The 22,320-nt window shown below is 41.1% G+C and overlaps 1 protein-coding gene across 3 annotated transcripts in view; it reads right to left on the reverse strand.

Annotated features, from left to right (window-relative positions):
- Positions 1-4,688, reverse strand: part of SLC9A2 (solute carrier family 9 member A2) — a 99,124-nt gene extending 94,436 nt beyond the window's left edge. For 2 of the 3 annotated variants that reach the window (XM_074400550.1, XM_074400543.1), the window contains exon 1: positions 4,101-4,673. In XM_074400550.1, coding sequence (XP_074256651.1) covers positions 4,101-4,389 — 289 coding nt within the window. In that variant the 5' untranslated portion in view covers positions 4,390-4,673. Of the gene's footprint in view, positions 1-4,100 lie in introns of all 3 variants that reach the window. The other variant, XM_003922791.3, reaches the window with a different exon arrangement.
- Positions 4,689-22,320: the final 17,632 nt, after the last annotated feature.

Here is a 22,320-nt window from a genome sequence, read left to right on the forward strand (position 1 = left end):
TTTGTCCTTGAACCTTGAGAAGAAATACAGTCCATGTCCAAGTTCACCCAAATTAGCAAAAACCCCACTGGGTCACTTTATGGGCTAAGAAATCCAAGGAGGCAATCTTAAAACGCACCAGAAAATATTATCTTAATTCTTTGGCTACCCATTATTCCAGGTTGTAGAACTCCATTCCTTCGTACAGGATTTACCAAGCAATGTGTGTATTTATAACTGTAAAAATAATCACGGTTGCTCAAAATATAAATATTCAAAGTGAAAGAATAATAAGAGTTCACGTGTGTGGGGACCTAAGTAAAAAAACAAATGAGGAAACATTTCTTGCCAAAACTTTTAAAGCTTTTCCGAGGTATACTAAATTTGCTGTGCTTAAAAAGATTTTTTTGACCTACTTCATAAACACTCATCATCATTTTTATCATGATCACCATCATCAGCATCATCATTCTAGTAAATTTTATAACTACAAAACTACTTTTTCTGGACCGAGTAATTAGGAAATTGATTTTTCCCTGATAATCAAATGTAGCAATTAAGAGTTAAACTGAATCATTCAATACTTGGCCAAAAATGCATTTTCTCACTTCTGATTGTTATATTTCTAAGATTGTATTAGCTTAGAATATATAATATAATATATATTATATTAGAAAACTATTCTGAATTCACCACCAGGCATTATATAAACCCCTCTACGAATGTTATTTGGAGCCTCCACTTTGGACGGCCTGTTAATTGAACCACGTTTAGATTAATTACCAGCAATGTGCATCCATGTTTTCTGAGTTAGGTAAGGTCAGGTACACAAATGGCATAAAAGTGTCCCAAATAGAAACCATGGCATTTTGCAGGGATTAGCACCTGTATTACCCCGCAGTTTCACATCCACCTGCACAGCTCAATTCCTCCTCATTCCCAAATACGAGCAACATTAGTGATATAAGCCACCCCAAAATAGCTTTTTCAGAGCAAAAGTTGAAAGAGAAATGACTAGGTGACTGTCTAGTGGGGTACAAAAGTGTCCCACAGCACCAGGATGGTCTTGCTTAAAACCAGACAGTTCAGAACCCTGGGAGCAAAAAGGAGGGGTGGGGATTTCTGAGCATTTCCTGGCTCCTCTAGGAACACAGGGGAAGCTTCAGGACAATGCTGGGGAATATGCAGGAGAATCTAGAGAAAAGACCCCAGACACCAGCATTGGACTCAAAAACTCCACTTTCTGTCCTGAGAAATAGACCCTTCACCCTACCCATGGTAGTCTCCATTTGGCTCTTCAGACCCCTCTCTGGGTGGAAATTTATCATTTCTGTGACACTCAGATGCAGATAGGAAAGACAAAGTAGTAGCCAGAGATGTTCAGAATTTGGGGTAGGACAGGAAGTGCAATATGTGATGATTCCCATAGCAAACACAAGGCAGGAGAAAGCAGAAACTGGCAACCAGAACAGAGGGGGCCCAGGGAAAACAATCACATGTGGGCTAAGAAAATGCTAGTGGAGGGACAAATACACCTGCAAACTCTTATGCAAGCAAGCATGAATGCCTTTAACAAAATATCACACAATGAAGTGAGATGGTTCAATAAAATGAATGGAACAGGACAGAAAGAGAGCAAGTGCAGAAAGGCAGCCCACAGAATAAGAACACTGGCAGAAGGCTGAGGTCAAGACAGAAGTAAAGAGAGACAGGAGGCAGCCCAGGACAGTAAACAGTGGAAACGGTGCTGTAGTGCCAAAAACTGCACGATTACTACGGCTACTCTGACTATTACCGCTGCCCTCACTGCTACTAATGAAAACGGTATAGGTGAAGTGAAGGAGTGCTTACTGTGTGCCCAGCTTTGTTCTAAGGATGTTAGAAACTCATTCTTATTTAATTCTCACAACAGAACAAGCCTTCTGGAAAGACACGAAGGTGAGAAATGAGACAGACCTGGCTGGAATTCTGGCTCACCACCTACTAGCAAGTTAATCACCCCATTTCTTCGTTTCCTCTGATATGAAACCAAGAAATCAACACCTACCCGGCATGGTGATTGTAAAAATTAGAGATAATGCCTTTAAGTGCCTCCTAGTGGCTGTTATTACTGTAATTAACCCGATTAAAATAATCAGGAGTGGCAAACAAAGGAGAGAGTTGGAATAGAAATGACAACAGAGAAGCAGTAATGGAAACAGGCACAGAAGCAGCCCTCCAGTGATGGAGCCTCCAGGCTCAGAGACGGTGACAAGGAACAGGTCATTCATTTTGGCTGTCCACTTTGCGTGCTTCTGGGTGCAAACTCACTCAAAGTTTCCACCTCTACCAAGTAGAGTATTGATACCGGCACTCCCTACAGGGCAGGCTTGTGGCATCTGAGTTTATTATTATTATTATGAGAGGCAGTAAATTTACAAAAATATGCGTATCTGCTTGGTAGATGGGGAGGCCCATCTCATACTATTTCTCAGTGGAATGGAATTAAGACACTTGACTAGTAGAACCATGTCAAAGCCAGGCAATTACAGACTGCAGAGTCATTAAATAATATGTATTTCTCTTAGTCACCGCGAATAGAATCTAATTAATTTTATCTGGCATGAAGATTTGCTTCCTGTTTACCTACCACAACTTCCCCCCTCCTGTAAACCGTCCCTTCTACCTTTGTACTCCCCTCCCAATTTCTGTCTTTGTTCATTCCTCTCTGGAATGTGGCTCCCTCTTCTCTCTAACTGACCAGATCCTGGTCTTCCTGGGAAATCCAGTTTAAATGTTTGGTCTACACAAGGAACTGCTCTCTGCTTCCCTGCAATGGCATACTATCTTTTTCTGAGGTTCACCTGCTTAGCACCGTCCTGGGCAATAATCACATAGTGTGTACGCCTCTCTCCACTCATCAATAAGCTCTCTGAAGATGGCAGGCAATGCATCTTGCCATTCTTTTTGGAAATCTGCCTCATCTCACAGGTAAAGACATAGAACATAACGCATACAGTCTTTGGACCTAACAGCTTATTCGGATCATTATAACAGTAGTCTATATATTTCAAGATTGTTCTTTAAAGTCATTAAAATATAAAGTAAAAATATTATAAAGCACCATGCTCATAACATAAAAGTTTCTGTGGCATGGCTAATGAAGATGAGAAAATACATTCTGAGGGTTCTGCTTTCAAAATGAGAGTTAAAGGTGGTGTGAAAGTGGGTAACTTTTTTTTTTTCCTGAGACAAGGTGTCTCTCTGTGGCCCAGGCTGATGTGCAGTGGTGCCATTCATGGCTCACTGCAACCACAACCTCCGGAGTTTAAGCATCCTCTTCCCTCAGGCTCACGCCTCAACCTCCAAGGAACTGGGAATACAGACGTGCACCACAACACCAGGCTACTTTTTCTTTTTCCTTTTTGTATTATGGGGTCTTGCTATGTTGTCCACGATCATCTCAAACTCCCGGCCTCAAGGGATCCTCACACCTGGGTATCCCCAAGTGCTGGGATTACAGGTTGGGCCACTGTCCTGGGCCCAGTGTTAGTTATTTTTAAATGTGCGCCTCCCCTCACTGGCGTCCTGGAGAGTGACAGCCTCAGCCCAAAAGAGGGAGGAGACAGGGAGTCCCTGCTGCAGATGCAGGCACTCAGGTGCCTTGATCTCCTTCCATGCACCTCTTTAGTCCGGCGCGCGGCAGGGTCTGTGTCACTGCCAAGGCGCCTCTCTCCTGCAGCATTCAACGCTTTAACCACATTAGGAATAGCTTCGGGGTTGCTGTGTGCCTCTCTCCCTGCAGGTGAAACTCATACACGTCAATAAACAGGTCTCACTCAACTCAAGCAGAGGGCTGACAAACTTGGCGTTCCGTGAAGCAGAAGAAAGCAGTAATCGCTAAGTTTGTAGAACTTACACTTTGGGGCCATTTCAAGACCAATGTTCACTTAAGAACCAAAACGCGAAACTGTTCTTCCTAGAGTCCTTTTCAATCAGAAGAAGCTGCTCTATCTGTCGCCCCTGCCCTGAATCCAGGATGAGGTGGTCACTATCTAAAGGTCAGCTGGCCCACCCAGTCACCCTCCAGGTGTCCCCCAGAGATAGCCCCCTCCCATTCCCCACGAGTCCAGCTCGCTCACCAATCTTGGCCAGGGAGGCCAGCAGGATCCACAGGGTGATCTCGAAGGGTATCTGCACATGGGGGTAATCCAGGGTAAACACGGGCAGCCGGCTCTCCTCAAACGGTGTCGTTCCGGGAGCCACCACGCTCGCAGGACTGGGCGGGCTGGAGCTGGTGCCCATGGCCCTCGGCGCGTCCAGCAAGGTCTCCGCCAGGGCGCCCGCGGGCCCTGCCACCTGCAGGAGCAGGAGCAGCAGCAGCTGAGGCGGCGGCGCCCGCAGGCTCCTCCCGTCACCCAGTAGTTCCATGGGTGCTGCCGGGGGCCGCTGGGTGCCGCCGAGCGGCCCGGCGCTTGGCACTCCGCGCTCTCAGCGCATCGCGCCCGGGTAGAGCCGCCCGCTCCGCCCCTCCCCGTGCTGAACAGGGCAGCGAGAGCCCCCCGCCGCCGCTACGGAACCCGGTCTCTGCAACCAGAGAGCTAGGTCCTGGCTGCGAACAGGCGCACTGCCTGGCGGGGCACGTGCAGGGCGAAGAGAGGCCACCGCGCTGACCCTCAGCAGCCCTCAGCCGCCCTCCGCCGCCGGCCCATGCCCGTCCGCAACTCTCCTGCAGCAGCTGCAGGCCCTGCCCAGGGCGCCCCGCGGGCGGGGGCGGGGGCGGGGGCGGGGCGGGGCCGGCGCGGCGCCCAAGCCGCGGGGCAGGATGACAAGGGGACCCGGCCGGTACACCGCGCACCTGCCCGAGCCCGCGGGCGACGCGAGGCCCCAGTGACGGCGGGGGCGATGGCTGTGCTCCCTTCGCGCTGGCGCCGCGCGCCAAGACCTGCCACCCCCAGAGCCGGCGAACTATGGGTGGAATCGCGGCACCGGGCTCATGGTGGCCGGAGCTGTCTCCGCCCCGGAGGCAGCGTCGGGCGTCCACCCAGTGAAGGGACCGGCGCTACCCACGCCTCGCGCCCTTCCCTCCCCCTCCCCACTGCAGGCTCCTGCAAGGGGACACCCGGGTGCGCTGGGCGCGCCGTGAGGCTCCACAGGCTCGGGGTCGGGAGGAGAAGCCCGGGTGAGTGGAGGAGCGGTGCCGTCACCCCAGCCCGGTGCTGCGGAGGCCAAGACACAGCATGGGGCTCTCTGGACGTACCGAAAGTTTAGAAAGTCCTCGTTTTGTTTCCCTTCCGAGAGTTAACTCGCGCACAAGGTGCTCTGAGCAGGGAAACTCCTTGTGCGGAACTCAGTGTTCCCACGCCCCCACGGGATCCTGTTCTTTCCTCCGCCACACTGTGCTGCTTTCACCCATCGCTACACTGTCGCTGCCACTCTCCTCCCTCCCCCAGCTCACGTAAAACCGAAACATCTTTCTCCGCTTTTAGGCTTAGAGGTGTACATGTCCAAGAGCAAAAGAAATATAATTATTTCATGGAAAACCGGTGATTTGCCTTGCTCAGATTGACTTGCTCCGCTAATTATAGGACAGGCTGCGGTTAGGAAAAGAAAGGAAGCGCGATTTTCCTCTGGATCTAAAAGGGCTTTCTCATGCAGAGCCAACCTTTCTGTCATTTAGAGCGCAGCCTTCTTCACTGGTTCCAATTTCACTGTTGGAGCATCTTTATCGCCAGAAACTGAAATGAGCACAAAAGGCGACTAGTTGCTATTCAATTAACTGAGAGTTTTCCCTTTGATATTTATGAAATAAAATCTTCTCTTATCTTAATCTTTGATGTGTCAAAACACGTGGCTTCTACTATTAAACAAACACCAGACAGTTCGACCTTCAAAGCAGTATTTTCTTTTCTTTCTTTCTTTTTTTTTTTTTTTTTTCGAAGCTCTAACATAGAAAATCAGTGAGATGTCAGCAGAGGGTACGAGAGAAAATAATCTTCCACCTGAGTAGAAGAAAATAAGGAACAGTCCTCATTGGGCCTTCTGAGTAATGAAGGGACATGTCCAGGCTAAAAAGAGAGAAGAATTCTGAGAGACATTACAGAACACTACTTCATCTGATATTTCAAAAAGCATCAGTTTTTAAAAAGTTCTACAGAACTGAAACTAAAGATATCTTAAAAAGAATCACTGTGTATCCAAAACTCAGCCTCCCCTTCTCCTTTCACTGGAAACTTTTATTAAGGGTATGTGCCGAACATAACCCCGTGAAAAAGCAGCAAATAAGAACTATTAAGTAAGTGTTTGGAAGGAATTCACACCCAGGTCTACCCAGGCTAATACTGGTTTCAACTCACCCTCCACTCCATGACTTGTTGCCCAGAAACAGCAGTTTATATTCTTTATACTTTAAAATAAGCAGTGGAGAATAGTCAGAGATTGTTCAAAAATATTATAGCAGGATAAAGTTTTAGTAAGTGAATCAGGCCAGTTCTACAAACTTAGTGACACAGTAATAGGGCAAGGGCATATTTAGACAATAATTTCTGGGAGTCTGTCACACAACACTTTTAAGAATGATCACTCATCAGGAACAAAAAAATGAATGACAGATCTGTTTCTGGGCCATTACTGCCCAGTCACCATAAAGATTACAGACTCTGTGGTGTCGCTTTAACTTTACACATCTACGCTACTGTCATTAAAGGCTATCCACTTTTTCTTACATTTGGGGAAAAAAAAAAAGTCCTTTTATTTATTCTTGTAAATGGGAGGTGAGGAAATTAGTTTAAACAGACACTCTTTTCATCTTTCCCTTAAAGCAGATTTAAAGACCGTTAAATTATGTCCCTATGCTTAGAGCGACTTGGCTGGGTTGTTTTTTCAAAGTGCCCTCTGACTAGGAGCTCAGCTCTTGAAAGTGATAACACCACCTACAGAATGACTGAGGCAAGAAGCTAATCGTGTGTACACATTTAGCATCCTTAAGTGGTTTTTTAGCGACCTTTGGACGTCTTACCTGGTAGCTAAATTTCTGGACTAATTGGGGGTCTTCTTTTATGCCCTTTGAACTCCCATAACTTTTCAGCACTTAATTATTTTGCTTTTCTCTGAAAAGCTCTGTGAAGGGATTGGTCTATCTGACTCATTCTTTTTAACTCCTAGCATAGTGCCTGGAAACAGTGAGTACCCACTAAATATGTATTGGACGAATAAATGTATAAATTAACCATGAAATCAACAGCTCTCACACTCTAAGGATCTGAACTGCAGGCCTTTCTCCACAGTTAGGTCAGTTGCAAGATGGATATGAATTCTCCTAGTCTCACAAGAAATGTTTTCCTCCAGTGATCCTTGATTCATATTTTGGAATCTCTCATGTTGTTTTTTTCCCTTCTACCCAAACGATGTGTGAATTTAATCACATTATAAGATTTCTAAATATTTTTAGAAATTACAGTTACCTGGTTTGAGATTGACTTTCACATAGCATAGAAATATTTACTAGGAATTTATGAATCTTGCAGGGCAAACTTGCACATTTTTTGTCTTCACTTTGCTCTGAAGTGGTCTGTTAGAATATTAATGTATTTAATGGAGTACTTTAATAGGAATAACTCTCCTGAATTATATAGCCATCAAAGCGGGACAGTAGATGTTGCATGACTAGGAATCACAAAGGATTTTGAAATATTTTCTGGGTACAAGGGAAAGAAACTAGTATAAAAAACTGAGTTAGCTTAAGAGGACATGCACCTTAAAATATAAAAATATGAGCTGTGCAGAGGCCATTAGGATCCTGACCTAACTCAGGACTGATCTTATAAATCCCCCGTTCCTGCTTTGGAAACTTCAGGAGGAACTGAGGTTTAACTTTGCGTCTCTTTCCATACAGAGCTTGGAGCTTACTGAAGAGTTGTTGAATGTTGAAACCCCAGGAACTTCTGTATGAAGCAGCAGGCAGAGGGCTCTGCATGCCAGCAAACACATGTTTTCACAACTCCAAAAGGTTTAATGTGCTATCCTTCTTCTTCAGATGTAGAGTGGAGTGGCAGTGGCTCTCCTGCACCACAGCGCGGCGCCAGAGGTTAGCGCCTCCCTTAGAAGCTAGTATGCAGGTGCAATATATGCTCATTCAGGAGACAGAGACCAGGGAATGGCTCCATCCTCAGATACCAGTGTAATAGTCGCAATAGTTGCTAATAATTGTTAGATACTAATATGTCACACTATTCTTTATAATATTCGTATTTTGTATTCCCCGTGTTTAAATCTACATTGCACAAGCACTAGCCATTAGTTGTATAATATATCAATTGAGAATCTTTGCCTATAAAAAGTGGCACTCATAATATTATTGATTTGGTTCTCTTATTACTATATTTGAAAGTTCTCAATGTCTAAACTACTTTCTTTTTTTTAAGATATTTAATTTTCAGCAAAAATCTAAGGACTTCTAGGATCATGCAGTGGTGTGGACATTTTACAGATGCCCACAGAATTAAATGATTTTCTCTCTTTCTTTTTGGCCAAATAGATTTGTTTCAGCCGAGAAATGTTTTGCTTTGTGAAAAGGTACTTTCTGCAAATTCAAGCTTATAAAAAATACTGGTACCTTTTTGTTGTTGTTTGGTTTTGTAGAGATGGGGTCTCACTGTGTTGCCTCCGGCTGGCCTCAAACTCCTGGTAACTCCTGAAGTCAAGTGACCCTCCCTTCTCAGCCTCCTGAGTAGTTGGGACTACAGGCACACAACCACACCTGGCTAAGAGTGATACTTGTAATATTGAATTATCCTAATATATTTAAACTAAGAGTCAGTTTTCAGATATTCAACCTCCAAGTTTTTCAGTGCTTTGGTTTTCCTCCTTAAAATAAGGGCCTTGGGACAAGTAACTTTAGATTTCTTTATAAAAGGTTTTAAAAATCTAAGATATGAATCTAACATGTCTGTGTAGAAAGGACACACACCTACATCCTGGCTCATCCTGCTACAGATACTGTGATGCCACATGTGAGAAGAGAGACTCCCTTTCCTTTCAACTCTGCCATGTATCATCTGAACCCTGACATGCAATGTAGTCAGAAAGCAAAACCCGAACTTACCTTGTTGGAAGAGAGACTGAAGTCTGTCTGGGGGTACTGATTCTTATATATCCTACTTCTTAGAGGAAAGGATGGATGATTTTAGAGGGATAGTAAATGATTTTTACAGTTCCCATAGGAACATCTAAATATAATCCTGTTGTTACTTATAAGATGCACTCACTCATCAATTCAACAAATATTTGTAGAGTATCTATAGTTGCTAGGTACCTGCAACTAAGTCTCTTTGTACATTTAGGGATCCAATAAATGAGAGAGCTGCAAGGGCTCAAGGCAAAGATCTTTCCAGAAACAGGAGTGGAAAATAAGGAGTACCTTTGCAAATGTATATTTTATTTATTATTCTAGAGTTTACTAAACTGCTACCACGCTGGTAATAGAAATCTGACCAAATCCAATCTTGGAAACAGAGAAAGCAGAGTCAAAAATGCCAGTCTTCAAAAATGCTAGTCTTCACTCAAGCACCTTTCTCAACTTCCCACTGCTCTTTGATCTTTAGATATTTCTAAGCTTTTTGAGTTTCCAGGTATCCAACCAGAGTTCACTCTAGAAAACATGTTTGTGCAAATATCAACTAAAAAGAGTTTACCTCGGAAAATTTCATCAGTTGCTTCCAATTGGAATGAGGTCCAGGTTGTTCACAGCAGACTGTTTCTGTGGTTTCTAAGTAATTTCTTTATGGGAAAGAAAATCTAGTGAATATACCTCTGAATCTCCGTACTTCCTGCAGTCCCTGAGCTCATACTGTTCTATTATCAACCTTAAAACTTGAAAACATCTAAAAGGGACAACATTAGCCTAAAACTTAGTATTGCATTATGCCTTACTCATCTTTACTTACGTTTTCATCCATCCACCTATCCATCCATCTATTCATTTCTTTATTTGTACAGCCAAAAAGTAGGTATTTATTCAGCTTTTTGAAAACTGACTATGTACAAAGCATTCATTCTTGCAGGAGATACAGAGATGGATCACATGAATCTTGGCCTCAAGAACTATAGAACATGACAGAAGAAATACAGTAATACTGTTGAGGCTAAGGTAAGTTTCTCTTTACTCTCAGAAATTTTGCTGAAAATTCAACTCACAATAAGGCAGATTAATAAGAGAAGAGGCTTTACCAATTTATTGCTACCATGAGCATGGGGAGAACCACAGAGTGATTGGCCAGTACCTCAATGGGGTACCAATGCTTTATGCCCTACTTCTTAGGTGAAAGAGAGATAGGGAAGTGTGGATGATTTAGGGGGATAGTGAATTATTTTTACATGAATTTAATGGGCTTGAAGAGCATGCTGTGGTCTAGGACAACGTCTGTTGAACCTGCAGAGCAGAAGATGGTTTGTGACAGAAGTCTGTCCAGGTATGTTGACAGACTTCGGTCGTTCTTCCTGCCAGATAAGTTCAGTTAATGAAAACTCAAAGAAGGGACTGGAGGTAATTGGGTTTTTTTTGTTTGTTTGTTTTTGTTTTTCCTTTTGGTGGGTCCAGACTTTAGACAGATAAGGGAACTTCACAGAACAACTTTATCCTGTACTTAGGGGAAGATGGTGGGAAATAGAAAGGCCAGAGAGACCTTGGGGTGTCTTCTTCAGTTCAGCATGTACAAAGCACTATATTTTGAGGTATCCATTTTTGAGCCCCAACATTAGCCATAGCTAACATTTACTGAGTACACACAATGAAACAAGCTCTATTTCAAACACTGTATCCATCATCTAATTAAATATTTATAATACCTTAAATTATAGATATCATTAGGGCACCCATTTCACAAAGGAGGAAGCTAAACGCAGGAAAATTATGTAACTCGCTCAAGGCCACACCGCTAGTCAAGACTTGAATATAGGTAATTTGACCGCAAAAGTTACACTCTTAAACACTGTGCTACAGAATAATGATAATTAATACAACAATGGTAATACAGATGGTGATGATGGTGATGGTGAGGATGGTGATCATGATGGTAGTGGTGGTGGTGATGAGGATGAGAGTGATGATAATTATGCTGTTACCATGAATTTAGAGGTTCTAGTGTTTTTTTAACTTACCAGTAAACAACCATCTTATGTGGTCAATATTATGTCCCTTAGTTTAGAAAATGTGAGACACGGAAAAATGAAGAATGTTAATCAAAAGCTATTCAGTGTAAGTGAGAAAGCTGATACTAAAATACAAGTCTCTTTCCAGTCTTCTAGGCCATACATAACATAGCTACAGAGTGATTAGAATGTGAGGTGCAACAAGAGAAATAAATATCAAAGGTTTTGGGAATTAGGGAAGGAATAGAGGCCTTAGCACGTATGGTCCTGGAGGCTCTGGCAAGGACATCAGTATTTACACTAAGATGGGAAATCTTTGGAAGGTCTGGGCAGAATCAAGTGAGATTACTGGCTTTTATTTTAACAGGATTTCTTCAGTTCTTGCATTGACAATACACTTTAAGGGAGCAAGGGGAAAGCAGAGATGAAGGTAGAAGGCTTCTGTAATAATCCAGGCAAGAGATGATGCTAGTTCAACTCAATTTGGTGAAAGTAGGAGTTATAAGATGTGGTCAGATTATAGAGATGTTTGAATTCTGAATATATATTTGAAGGTAGATCTGAGATTATAACTAAAAGGCCTGATTTGAAGGGTGAGAGAAAGAGAGGAACCTTTCAAGTTAACTGTAGGCCATTTTGCTCTGAGGACTAGAAGAATGGAGTTGTTTTAACAGAGGCAGTGAAGTTTGTGGAAGAGGTAGGAGGGGAAGATATTCGTCAGTAACTTCAGAGATGGTAAATTTAGGGTACCTGTCAGGTCTCTAAGTGGAAATGTCAAAGGCAGTTGAAAATTCAGGCTTGAAGTTTAGGGGAGAAGATCAGAATGGATATATAAATCGCTGGATCATCAACCAATCAATTGGCGTGTTATTAATAGTTATGAAAATACTGTGCTGTTATGGAGGAACTCAGCCCCCAAATGATGGCGCTGAAATTCAAGCCCCAAACCTTAGTGACCTAAATGAATAGAAATCTCTTACTCAGTTAAAGTCCAGTCCACAATAGTGAAAAGTGATAGGTTTGTAGGCGGGGTTCTACTCTGCAAAGTCATTCAGGAATCTAGGCTCACAGAGACTTCCCAACTGGCATCTTCTCTCTGCTGGTATGGAGGACAAAGAAACGATGCACTTAAGAACTTCTGGGGAGAACAGATGACTTCTGCTCATATACCCTTGGCAAGAAGTAGACTGGTGGTCACAGTTAGATGTGAGAACTTGGAAACAGAGTCTCTGGCTGAGCAGTTTTTTCCAAGTAACCATTCTACACTGAGGAGGGGAAGTACTGGTCGTTAGCAGTGACCTGGCCACCTGTTCCATAGCTAGAACTGAGATCACCTATGAATGAGTGTAGCAGGAGAAAAGAAGAGGTCCAAGGACTGAACCATATCCACATTTGGAGGCCAAGGAGCTGATTAAGAACCTGTAAAGGGATTTAGAAGGGGCGTTAAGAAAGCAAGAAGAAACTCATATGAGTGCTATGCCAAACAAAGAGAGTATTCTATAGACGAGAGTGAAAAATAATATTAAATGTCACTGATGGGTTAAATAAGATGAAGACTAGCACATGGTCTTTGTTTTAAAATCAGTTTGGGGACCTTGAGAAGAACAATTTCTGTGGAGCAGTAGATGTAAAATCCTAACAGGAGTGGATTCAAGAAAGCTATGCAGGAGAAAAGTTGGCAATAGTGAGGATCAACATCTAGTTCAATGAATTCTACTGTATGGGGAAGGAAACCAATAGGATTTCAGCTGGAGGGAAACACGTAGTTAAAGAAAGAAAATTTTTGGCTGGGCATGGTGGCTTACACCTGTAATCCCAGTACTTTGGGAGGCCAAGGTGAGTGGATCACATGAGGTCAGGAATTTGAGACCAGCCTGACCAACATGACGAAACCTCATCTCTACTAAAGATACAAAAATTAGCTGGGTGTGGTGGCACATGCCTGTGATCCTAGCTACTAGGGAGGCTGAAGCAGGAGGATCGCTTAAACCTGGGAGGCAGAGGTTGCAGTGAGGCGAGATTGCACCACTACATTCCAGCCTGGGTGACAAAGCAAGACCTTGTCAAAAAAAAAAAAAAAAAAAAAAAAAAAAAAAAAAAAAAAAAAGAAAGAAAGAATGAATGAAAAGAAAAAAGAAAGAAAAAATTATAAGTTGGAAAAAATAACAGCATATTTGCATAGTGATGAAAATGAACAAATGAAAATAGAAAAATAAATGACTTAGAAGAGAAAAAAGGCAATCTCTAGGGCACTATTTTATTAAGATGACAGGGATGGTATCTAGATGCTGGTTGAGGGATTGGGCTTGGCTAAGAGCGAGTTTATCCACAGCAACAGGAAAAGGAGGGCACACGTACAGGTTGGTGAGCACATGTGGTGAGGAGAGCTCGGTAAAGTTCTTGTGCCATTGCTTCAATATTTCATTAACAGTGAGGATGAAGAAAGAGACATTGGAATTTGGAGGAGAAAGATGAAAATATAAAATGTTTATTAAAGAAAATGGAAGAGAAAATGTAGGAGAATAAATCCTGGATTCCTAACAGAATTGAGGACCCACTTGAGGTTAATAACCATGAATTTAAAACGGGACCAGTTAGCTCACTTGTGTTTTTTGGATTCACTTGCACAGGTGTAAACATGGAGTGAGCAGAGATCAGACTTAACCTACATTGTGGTTTATCAGGCACATAGAAAGGGTTGAGTGCTTCTGCCAAGGAATAGTCTATGGTGGAACATGGAATTTATGCCAGGTGTGATGGAAGAGCAGACATGGTTGAGATAGGAGGTGGGGGTCCCCTGGTGGGATCAATGGCTTTCAGCTGCCTCAGTGGAGGCAAGTAATGAGATAGCTGAAGTACTAGGAGGACTGAACTGGAAAAAAAGGAGGATTAGAGAGTAGAATATTTTATCTTTGAATGTACATATATATATACATATATATATGTATGTATGTATGTATATTTGTTTATTTTAATGTATACTTTGGGTTTTGAGAAAAAGGCTGCAAAAAGTTAATATTATTAATTTGTGAGATATATTTGCCATTGATTTATTTATTCAACAAATGTTGTTTCAACTGATGTTTTAGATTGGTAATAGACACTCATAATCAACTATTGAAGTTAATTTTCTTATAGATTGCCACAAAACTTACATGGCAGCTCAAGTCTTGAGTCAAACTCTGAAGAAAGTTCTGACTCTAGAAGCAAACCTACAGCCTGTGAGATACTGACCTTTTAAGCTCAAATCTGTCAACTGAAGATGTAGATCATGAGTGGTTTTTGCATAGGTCCACAGCCTGAGATTTCTTCAGATTTCCATGTCTAAGTAAATTATGCTATTTGTATTAAAAAGTAACATCCCTAATCTAAGCATATACATTTAAAGAACTATAAAAATTTAGAGTAAGGTTTAAATAGCATAAAGTGGTGAATTCAGTAAAGTATTTCCAAATAATTTCCAATGCTTAATCTGAGCTAGAATTCACTAGGTTAAAAAAACATGTCACCATAATATGGTTTGGATCTGTGTCCCTGCTCAAATCTCATGTTGAATTCTAATCCCCAAGGTAGGAGGTGAGGGCTGGTGGGAGGTTTAGCACCAACCCCCTTTAGTACTGTAGAGTGAGTGAGTTTTCGTGAGATCTGGTTGTTTAGAAGTGTGTAGCACCTCCCCTCTTGTCCTCCTGCTCCTGTCGTGTTAGATGTCTGCTGCCATGTTGCCTTCTGCCATCAGTAAAAGCTCCCTGAGGCCTCCCCAGAAGCAGATGCTGCACCATACTTCCTGTACAGCCTGCAGAACCATGAGCCAATCAAACCTCTTTGCTTTATAAATTACCCAGTCTCAGGTATTTATAGCAGTGAAAGAACAGACTAATACACACCCTGATCTTGCTCTAAAAACCTGTTTCCTCCTGGGTCACAGACATTGCTTAGAGAGAGTTTTGTCAGTTCTAGAATTCTGAGGAATATCCTAAGCAGAAAAATCCTTGCAGATGGCTTTATATGGCCCTCCATTTGTTTCTTCCAAGATAATCCATGAGTCTCCTCCCTTTCTTCCTTCATGACACGTACCAGTAACTGTCCCTATCTGTTTATCTGTGTGCTTCCCCACTGCTACTCAAGCTCCTATAGAGGAGATCCATGGCAGAGTCATGGGGCTTGGTAGAAGAGTAGCACATAGCAAATGCTCAGTCCGTGTTTGAATGAGTGAAAAACATCAGTGAATGGCATCCATTGGCTCTCTGTCATTTCCTACTTCATTCTCAAGGTGTTCTTTGTCATTCTGCTTGCCATTCTGTCAAATGTTTGTTCTTTGCAGTTTTTCCTAAACCCTGCTTTCATCTTTCATCTATGCTTTACTCATTCTTAAAAAGTATCCAGATAAAGAAAAGGAAATTGGGCCACCTGATATGCACGACCTAGCTTAAGAGCTGTCTTTTTCTACTCAGGAGTCCTGGGAGCTTCTTCACAAATTGTAACTGTTTCCCACTCATGGCTTCCTCTTTAGATGGAAGTGACTGTGTTGTATGCCAAAGACAGTTAATACTAGTGGTTGCTTTCTGTAGTTACAGAACGAGGCTTCTTCAAGCAATTGATGACTTTTCCAGAATATCCATATTCTCTTTTGCATATAATAAGCAAAATAATAAAATTTTTCTGCATCACATAGAGTGGGTTTTCCAAAGCAGCACTTCTTGTTGTGTTATTACGTTTGCCAAGGTTCAAAATCGATGATTAGCAAATGAGCAAAGCCACTCCAGCAAAGCTGAATTTGAGCATAGCTGTAGGCAGGGTCACCACAGTCCTGATCTTCTGAAGCCATTGTGGGTCCTAGAGTCATTGGCTCAACAGAGTACCACTCCACTTACACCCCAGTGGGCAGGTTCCCCTCCCTCTCTTCCCATCCCTAGAAAGGGTGACATGGAAGCTGAAATATAAGAAATTAATTCACTGAATTAAAAGGAAAGGAAAGTGTCCATGTATATATGTGAAAACCTCAATGAAGAGTATGAAAGCAAGTACACACAGCCATTTAGGTGAAGACCAATGCCCTTACTCTTACGTTACCCTTTACCACGGAGTAATCGCTAAGCTTCCTTTACAAAATGAGGCATTTTTCATTTAAAATGTAAACTCTCTCATCTTTCTAAAATGAAACTTAAATTGCAATCAACTCCACGTCGGCTGCCTGAGTTCCAGGGCTGTGTATTGTCGGTCTCAGTGACCAGGACTGTCTTTCTAGCACAACAGGTGCTCATTAAATGTTTCCAGATGAGTTATACCTTTTTATTTTACATCATAAATTCATTAATATTAGGTCTCAAATGTATTCTGGCAATGGGATATATAAAATGGACGAACCTGACAAATATGAAATCAGGATCGTAGGAAACCATGACAAAGACATTTTCTACACTCTCACCTGTTCTACGTGTTATCTCTTGAAATAAAAGAGTTCTACGTGTTCTCTTTCGAAAGAAAAATTGGAAATTAATGCAGAACAATTCTGTATGTTAATTCTAATTTAGTAAATCTACTATTTACATTTTCAATTTTTTGATGTTTAGAAAATAGTACATACTTCCTGTTTATACCACAGTCCCAGGTGGAGAACATTTTGCTTATTCTGGGCTTAGAGATGTGAGATAATTTAGGTATGCTATTTGCAAAAATATCTGACTTGGCTTCCACACAAATTATGTTTCAAATATCAGGCAAGTTTTACTCCTTAAGACTAATTGAGGGGGCATATTTTCTGATATATTTCTGATATGCATGATTTCCTGCTATGCATCAAGATTTAACTTCTTGAAAAGTATCATAGTAGTTTTGAAGAGAAAACCATAAACCAACTAACAGATATGGGATATATTTTCCTATATTAAAAATAATGATAATAATAATTATAATGTTCTCCTATTGTAAAAGTATGTTTTCAGTGAAATGGATAGACTATAAACATTGAAAACCAGATTCATTTATGAAGACAGTATGTCATCATCAAAATAAATGACTAAATATGCAAAATCAATGGCCCTAGAAATGAAACTTCATATTACAGTGAGACTGAGAATTCTATTGAAGAGTAAAATTGTTCTTCTATAAATATTCTCTTTTCTGGAATAATTGACCAAATATTAGACTTGATCATTTATCAGTGTGTATTATATTTACCATTCCTTGACAATTAAATATAAATTTTATACTTATCGGTTTGTTGTCTTGAATAATTCTTTGACTTTATATTTAAATATCTTTTTTTTTTTCCTCCTGGAATTAGTAGAGGAAATAGAATGAATGAATGGTAAACAAAATATAGTAGTTATTAATAACTTACAATATGGTCACATTTCTATAGCTTTGAGACTTTAATTATTTTTTTCATTTATGAAATCAGAATAATAAGGCTTACTTTAGACAGCCCTGTCAGGATTGACTGTGGATATGTATAAGCACCTAGCACAGGTCTGCACAGAATACACACTGAATAAATATTAACTATTCACCCTGTATGGTACCAGGTGATCCCTACCAGACCAAAGACTCTTCTGTATCGATGGTATAATGGCCAACAATATTGGTCAATAACACTTGCATCATATCTGAATCTCAGGGAATCATAAAAATGTATGTTTAGACTAGGCTTCAGTTTTCTTACACAGAGTGGACTGATAGTAATGTAACTCCTTCACAAGTGTGATTAGGAATGGATTAAAGGGACTTAAACTGTTGTATTAGCCCTTTTTAACATCGCTATAAAGAAAGAGTGGGTAATTTATAAGCAAAATAGGTTTAATTGACTCACAGTTCCACAGACTTAACAGGAAGCATGGCTAAGAAATCTCAGGAAACTTAGAGTCGTGGCAGAAGGCAAAGGGAAAGCAAGCAGGTCTTACATGATGGTAGGAGAGAGAGAGAGAAAGAGACAGAAAGAGAGCAGAGGAAACTGTCACTTATTAAACAATTAGACCTTGTGAGAACTCATTCATTACCATGAAAACAGCATGGGGAAAACCACTCCCATGATCCAATTAACTTCCACCAAATCCCTCCCCCAGTATGTGGGGGTTACAATTCAAGATGAGATATAGGTGGGGACACAGAGCCTAACCATATCAATTGTCAATGATTCAAAAGTAACTTGTGATCTTACTTTTGTTTTTATAACTTCTTGTAGGTTGTTTCTATAAGGAAACAATCAACCAAAGGGATGTTAAAAAATGGATGAGGATGGGAAATTTTCCAGAATACCAGTCTATACTGTGTACTCAATTCACTATTTGTCTTTGCTTTTTTGTTTTGTTTTGTTTTGTTTTGTTTTGAGACAGAGTCTCATTTTGTCACCCAGGCTAGAGTGCAGTGGTGTAATCTCAGCTCACTGCAACCTCTGCCTCTTGGGTTCAAGTGATTCTCCTACCTCAGTCTCCCGAGTAGCTGGGATTACAGGTGTGTGCTACCACACCTGGCTAGTTTTTGTATTTTAGTAGACATGGGGTTTCACCATATTGGTCAGGTTGTTCTCGAACTCCTGACCTCATGACCTGCCTGCCTTGGCCTCCCAAAGTGCTGGGATTACAGGCGTGAGCCACTGTGCCTGGCCTCCTTTGCTTTAAAAAAAAAAATTGTTTTCTTCAATTTCAACTTTCAGAGAAACCACTATATTCCTTTGGATCTTTAAGTATGATGAACATCAAGAATGGCTAAATCCTATCAGATATGAAAATCAGAAATTAATTTCAATTCCACTGTACTTCATTTCATAGCTACTCAGGTTTAAATTCAGGCCTATCTAGGTTTAAGTTTTAGATTAAATTCACTCAGATTCATTTCCAACTATTGAAAAACTGACAAAGTTGTCAAGCTCAGAAGCCAGTAGTTTAATTTGCGAAGAATTCCCTGCAGTCCTTGAAGTTAAAGGTTAGCAGAAAAGAGTTGCAACAGCACTTTATTAGGAACACACACACTATAACCATCAAAGAGGCTGCCTGTGAGAAGTTTCACTGGGCCCGAGACACTGTTTTCCCAGATGTTCATGTCTAGTAGTTACATCACAAGTGTGAACCAGGTGATCCAAGCTTATGAACTGGAGCCAAATGAATCACTGAATGGAAAGCATTCAGAAGCATTTTAGTAGTACTTACAGGGGAGGTAACAGCCTCCACAGGGCCAGCAAGAAAAAACAACATCCACATCCTAGTTCTAATTAATGGTACCTTCAACTCTTATCTTTTCCTAAGCTAAACTCCGGATATCTGACTGGAACCAGAAAGAGCTGGGTCTTCAGGATCGTACACTCACACAAAAAACCTGCACACATGCATACACACTCCCAATCTGTTTCACTGCAATACCTGCATTTATGTCTGAAGAGAATGAGGTCCTTAAGAACTCACTGACTTGCCAGGTGCGGTGGCTCCCACCTGTAATCCCAGCACTTTGGGAGGCAGAGGCAGGTGAATCACCTGAGGTCAGGAGTTCAAGGCCATCCTAGTCAACATGTGAAAACCCCATCTCTAGTGAAAATACAAAAATTAGCTGGGCATGGTAGCACATGCCTCTAAACTCAGCTACTTGGGAGGTCGAGGCAGGGGAATCCATTGAACTTGGGAGGCGGAGGTTGCATGAGCCAAGACTATATCACTGTACTCCAGCCTGGGCAACAGAGACAGACTTTGTCTCAGAAAACAAAATAAAACAAAAGGAATTCACTGACTTCTTCAAGGATCAGTGCCAACCCCATGTAAAGAACCTTGCCTTCTGACTCAGCTTGGTCTCTTCCCATTTGGCTAAATGACAGTTGGTACTTTGATCATTCAGGCTAGTGTTCTTTAAATATTTCTTTACAGGTATCTATGGAGATTGGGAATTTTTTCATATGATATATGACCTCAATAAAAATACTATGTGAAGGGCCAGAAGCAGTGGCTCACACCTGTAATCCCAGCACTTTGGTGGGAGCTGAGGTGAGCAGATCACCCGAAATCAGAAGTTTCAGACCCAGCATGGCCAACATGGTGAAACCCTGTCTCTACTAAAAATACAAAAAAATTAGCTAGGTGTGGTGGCGGGTGTCTGTAATCCCAGCTACTCGGGAGGATGAGGCAAGAGAATCGCTTGAACCCAAGAGGCGAAGTTTGCAGTTAGCCAAGATCACACCACTGTACTCCAGCTTTGGCAACAAGAGCAAAACTATGCCTGGAAAAAAAAAAGAAAAAAGAAAAAGAAAGGAAAAGAAATAAAATACTATGTGAATAAAACAGAATTTCAGACATAAAGAGATTACACACAATTGGACTGTTAAAAAATATTACATTTACATTAGCGTAAGTGAGGTTTAGAAGGAAAGAGTCAGATAAGGACAGAAGAGAAATGAAGATTATTTTTCTGGTCCCAGAGAATGTACTAACAGCCTCCTGACCCATGGAAAATAAAGAATTGTCCATTTTTCATGTAAAATACAAGCTTACTCAGAAGCCAAAATGAAATCAAGCTAAGCCCAACACACACACACACACACACACACGCACGTGCACGCACGCACACACACACACACACACACACACACACACACACACACACACCCTAGCTCAGGCATGGCTTGGATTCTCAGCAAGGGAGCCAGGCAGGGCCTTTACTGACATTGGCACCTGCTGTCTCACATGCCCTATTTTCTAAAGACGCCACGACCCTGCCTGCTCCTGGTAGAGAAAACAGCTGCAGACAGGAGGTTACAGTGACTAAGCACAAAAGCAGATGAAACACAAAGGTTGTTGACTATGATAAGAATCTCCAGAGTTGTTGATAAAGAGGAAACAAAATCAGAAAAGAAATCCCAGCAGTTTTTCCCCCTCTTCTATATTTACTCACACAATGATGTCCTTACTATTTTTCCAACTTCAGTTACTTGTGTAATGACAACTGAAAAAGGAATTCTACCTGGTGTTAATATACACCTAGCTCTATCCGTCTTTTTATCTTCGATATTGATATAAATATTTGCTGTCCCGTAACTTTTCCCTATCTAAACAAGGAGGCATGCTTCCTTTTCTTCATTCTCCAATCCACATCTAATTCCAGGGTTTCACTGTATTTTCATCCTGTCTGAAAATTCTCTCTGATTATTCTTTTCTTCGTATCATTACATTATTTGCTTTGGTTCCAAAGAGAAGATATTATGAGATTTACATTTACAATGATGACAAGGGAAACTTGGAGTTAGACTACAAGGGAAAAATGAAAATGTCCATTTATCTAAAAATAGCAGTTAGGATTGTGTTCACAAGAACAAATTATTTGGCTGTATTTAAATTATTAACAATTGATGGAGCTCACTGCTTGACTGAGCCATGGTTAGATTGTGAAGACAATCAAAGCATATAAAATATTTTGGCTGTCTTGCCATGTGTACATCCAACAGAAAGTTCAAGTTTTTGACTTTCGAGAAACATGACTGCAGTACAATCCAGTCCTTACTATTTAAGAACTAGTTCTTAAAAACTGTTGCATAATTCACTGACATCAAACAAAGCTGTGGAACCAGTTCCTCTCTTGGGCTGTAATAAGAAGACAGGAGCCCACTTCTTTACATTTTTTTAATTAGATTATGTAATTGCCTCAGTAAGTAGACCTACATTCTTCTACTTGTATGTGAGTTCCACCTCGTATGCTAAATCCCATTTAAACAAATAATGATTTACTGTTCACAAGATGCTTTGCCATGCTGTATAAATCAAATAGCATGCTCATGTGTTTCACCAGCATCTCAGTGTTTTTCTGTCTTGAGATTTATTTACATTCTGGGAAGTGAGAAACTGCTTGCTCAGGCATAGTTGTACCTCCAGCCAAAAGGCTATGCCAGACAGGATGCCCCTTTGGAGATGTGTTTCCTCCTTAGATGTAGTAACATATAAAATCTTAATCTATACAAAATTTTCAAACATTTCAGAAATATCATGGTGAATTGACAGATCATTATGTAAATATGTCCTAAGTATTTGGACATGGGGAATAATTAAAACCAATATATTCACTACTTCCACTGAAGTCACTTCAAAACAAACATAAGAACGTCAACAAGACATTCAGCAGTTAAATATGAGCTAAGGGAAAACTCATTTTTCTTTTGTTAACATTGACCAAGGAATTGATTGATTTTGAAAAGCGTAAAAAAAAACTAAATTCTGAATTTTTCAATCAATTCTTGGCAAGTGT

The sequence above is a fragment of the Saimiri boliviensis genome, chromosome 1, assembly GCF_048565385.1.
Source record: "Saimiri boliviensis isolate mSaiBol1 chromosome 1, mSaiBol1.pri, whole genome shotgun sequence".
In the NCBI taxonomy this organism is placed as follows: Eukaryota; Metazoa; Chordata; class Mammalia; order Primates; family Cebidae; genus Saimiri; species Saimiri boliviensis.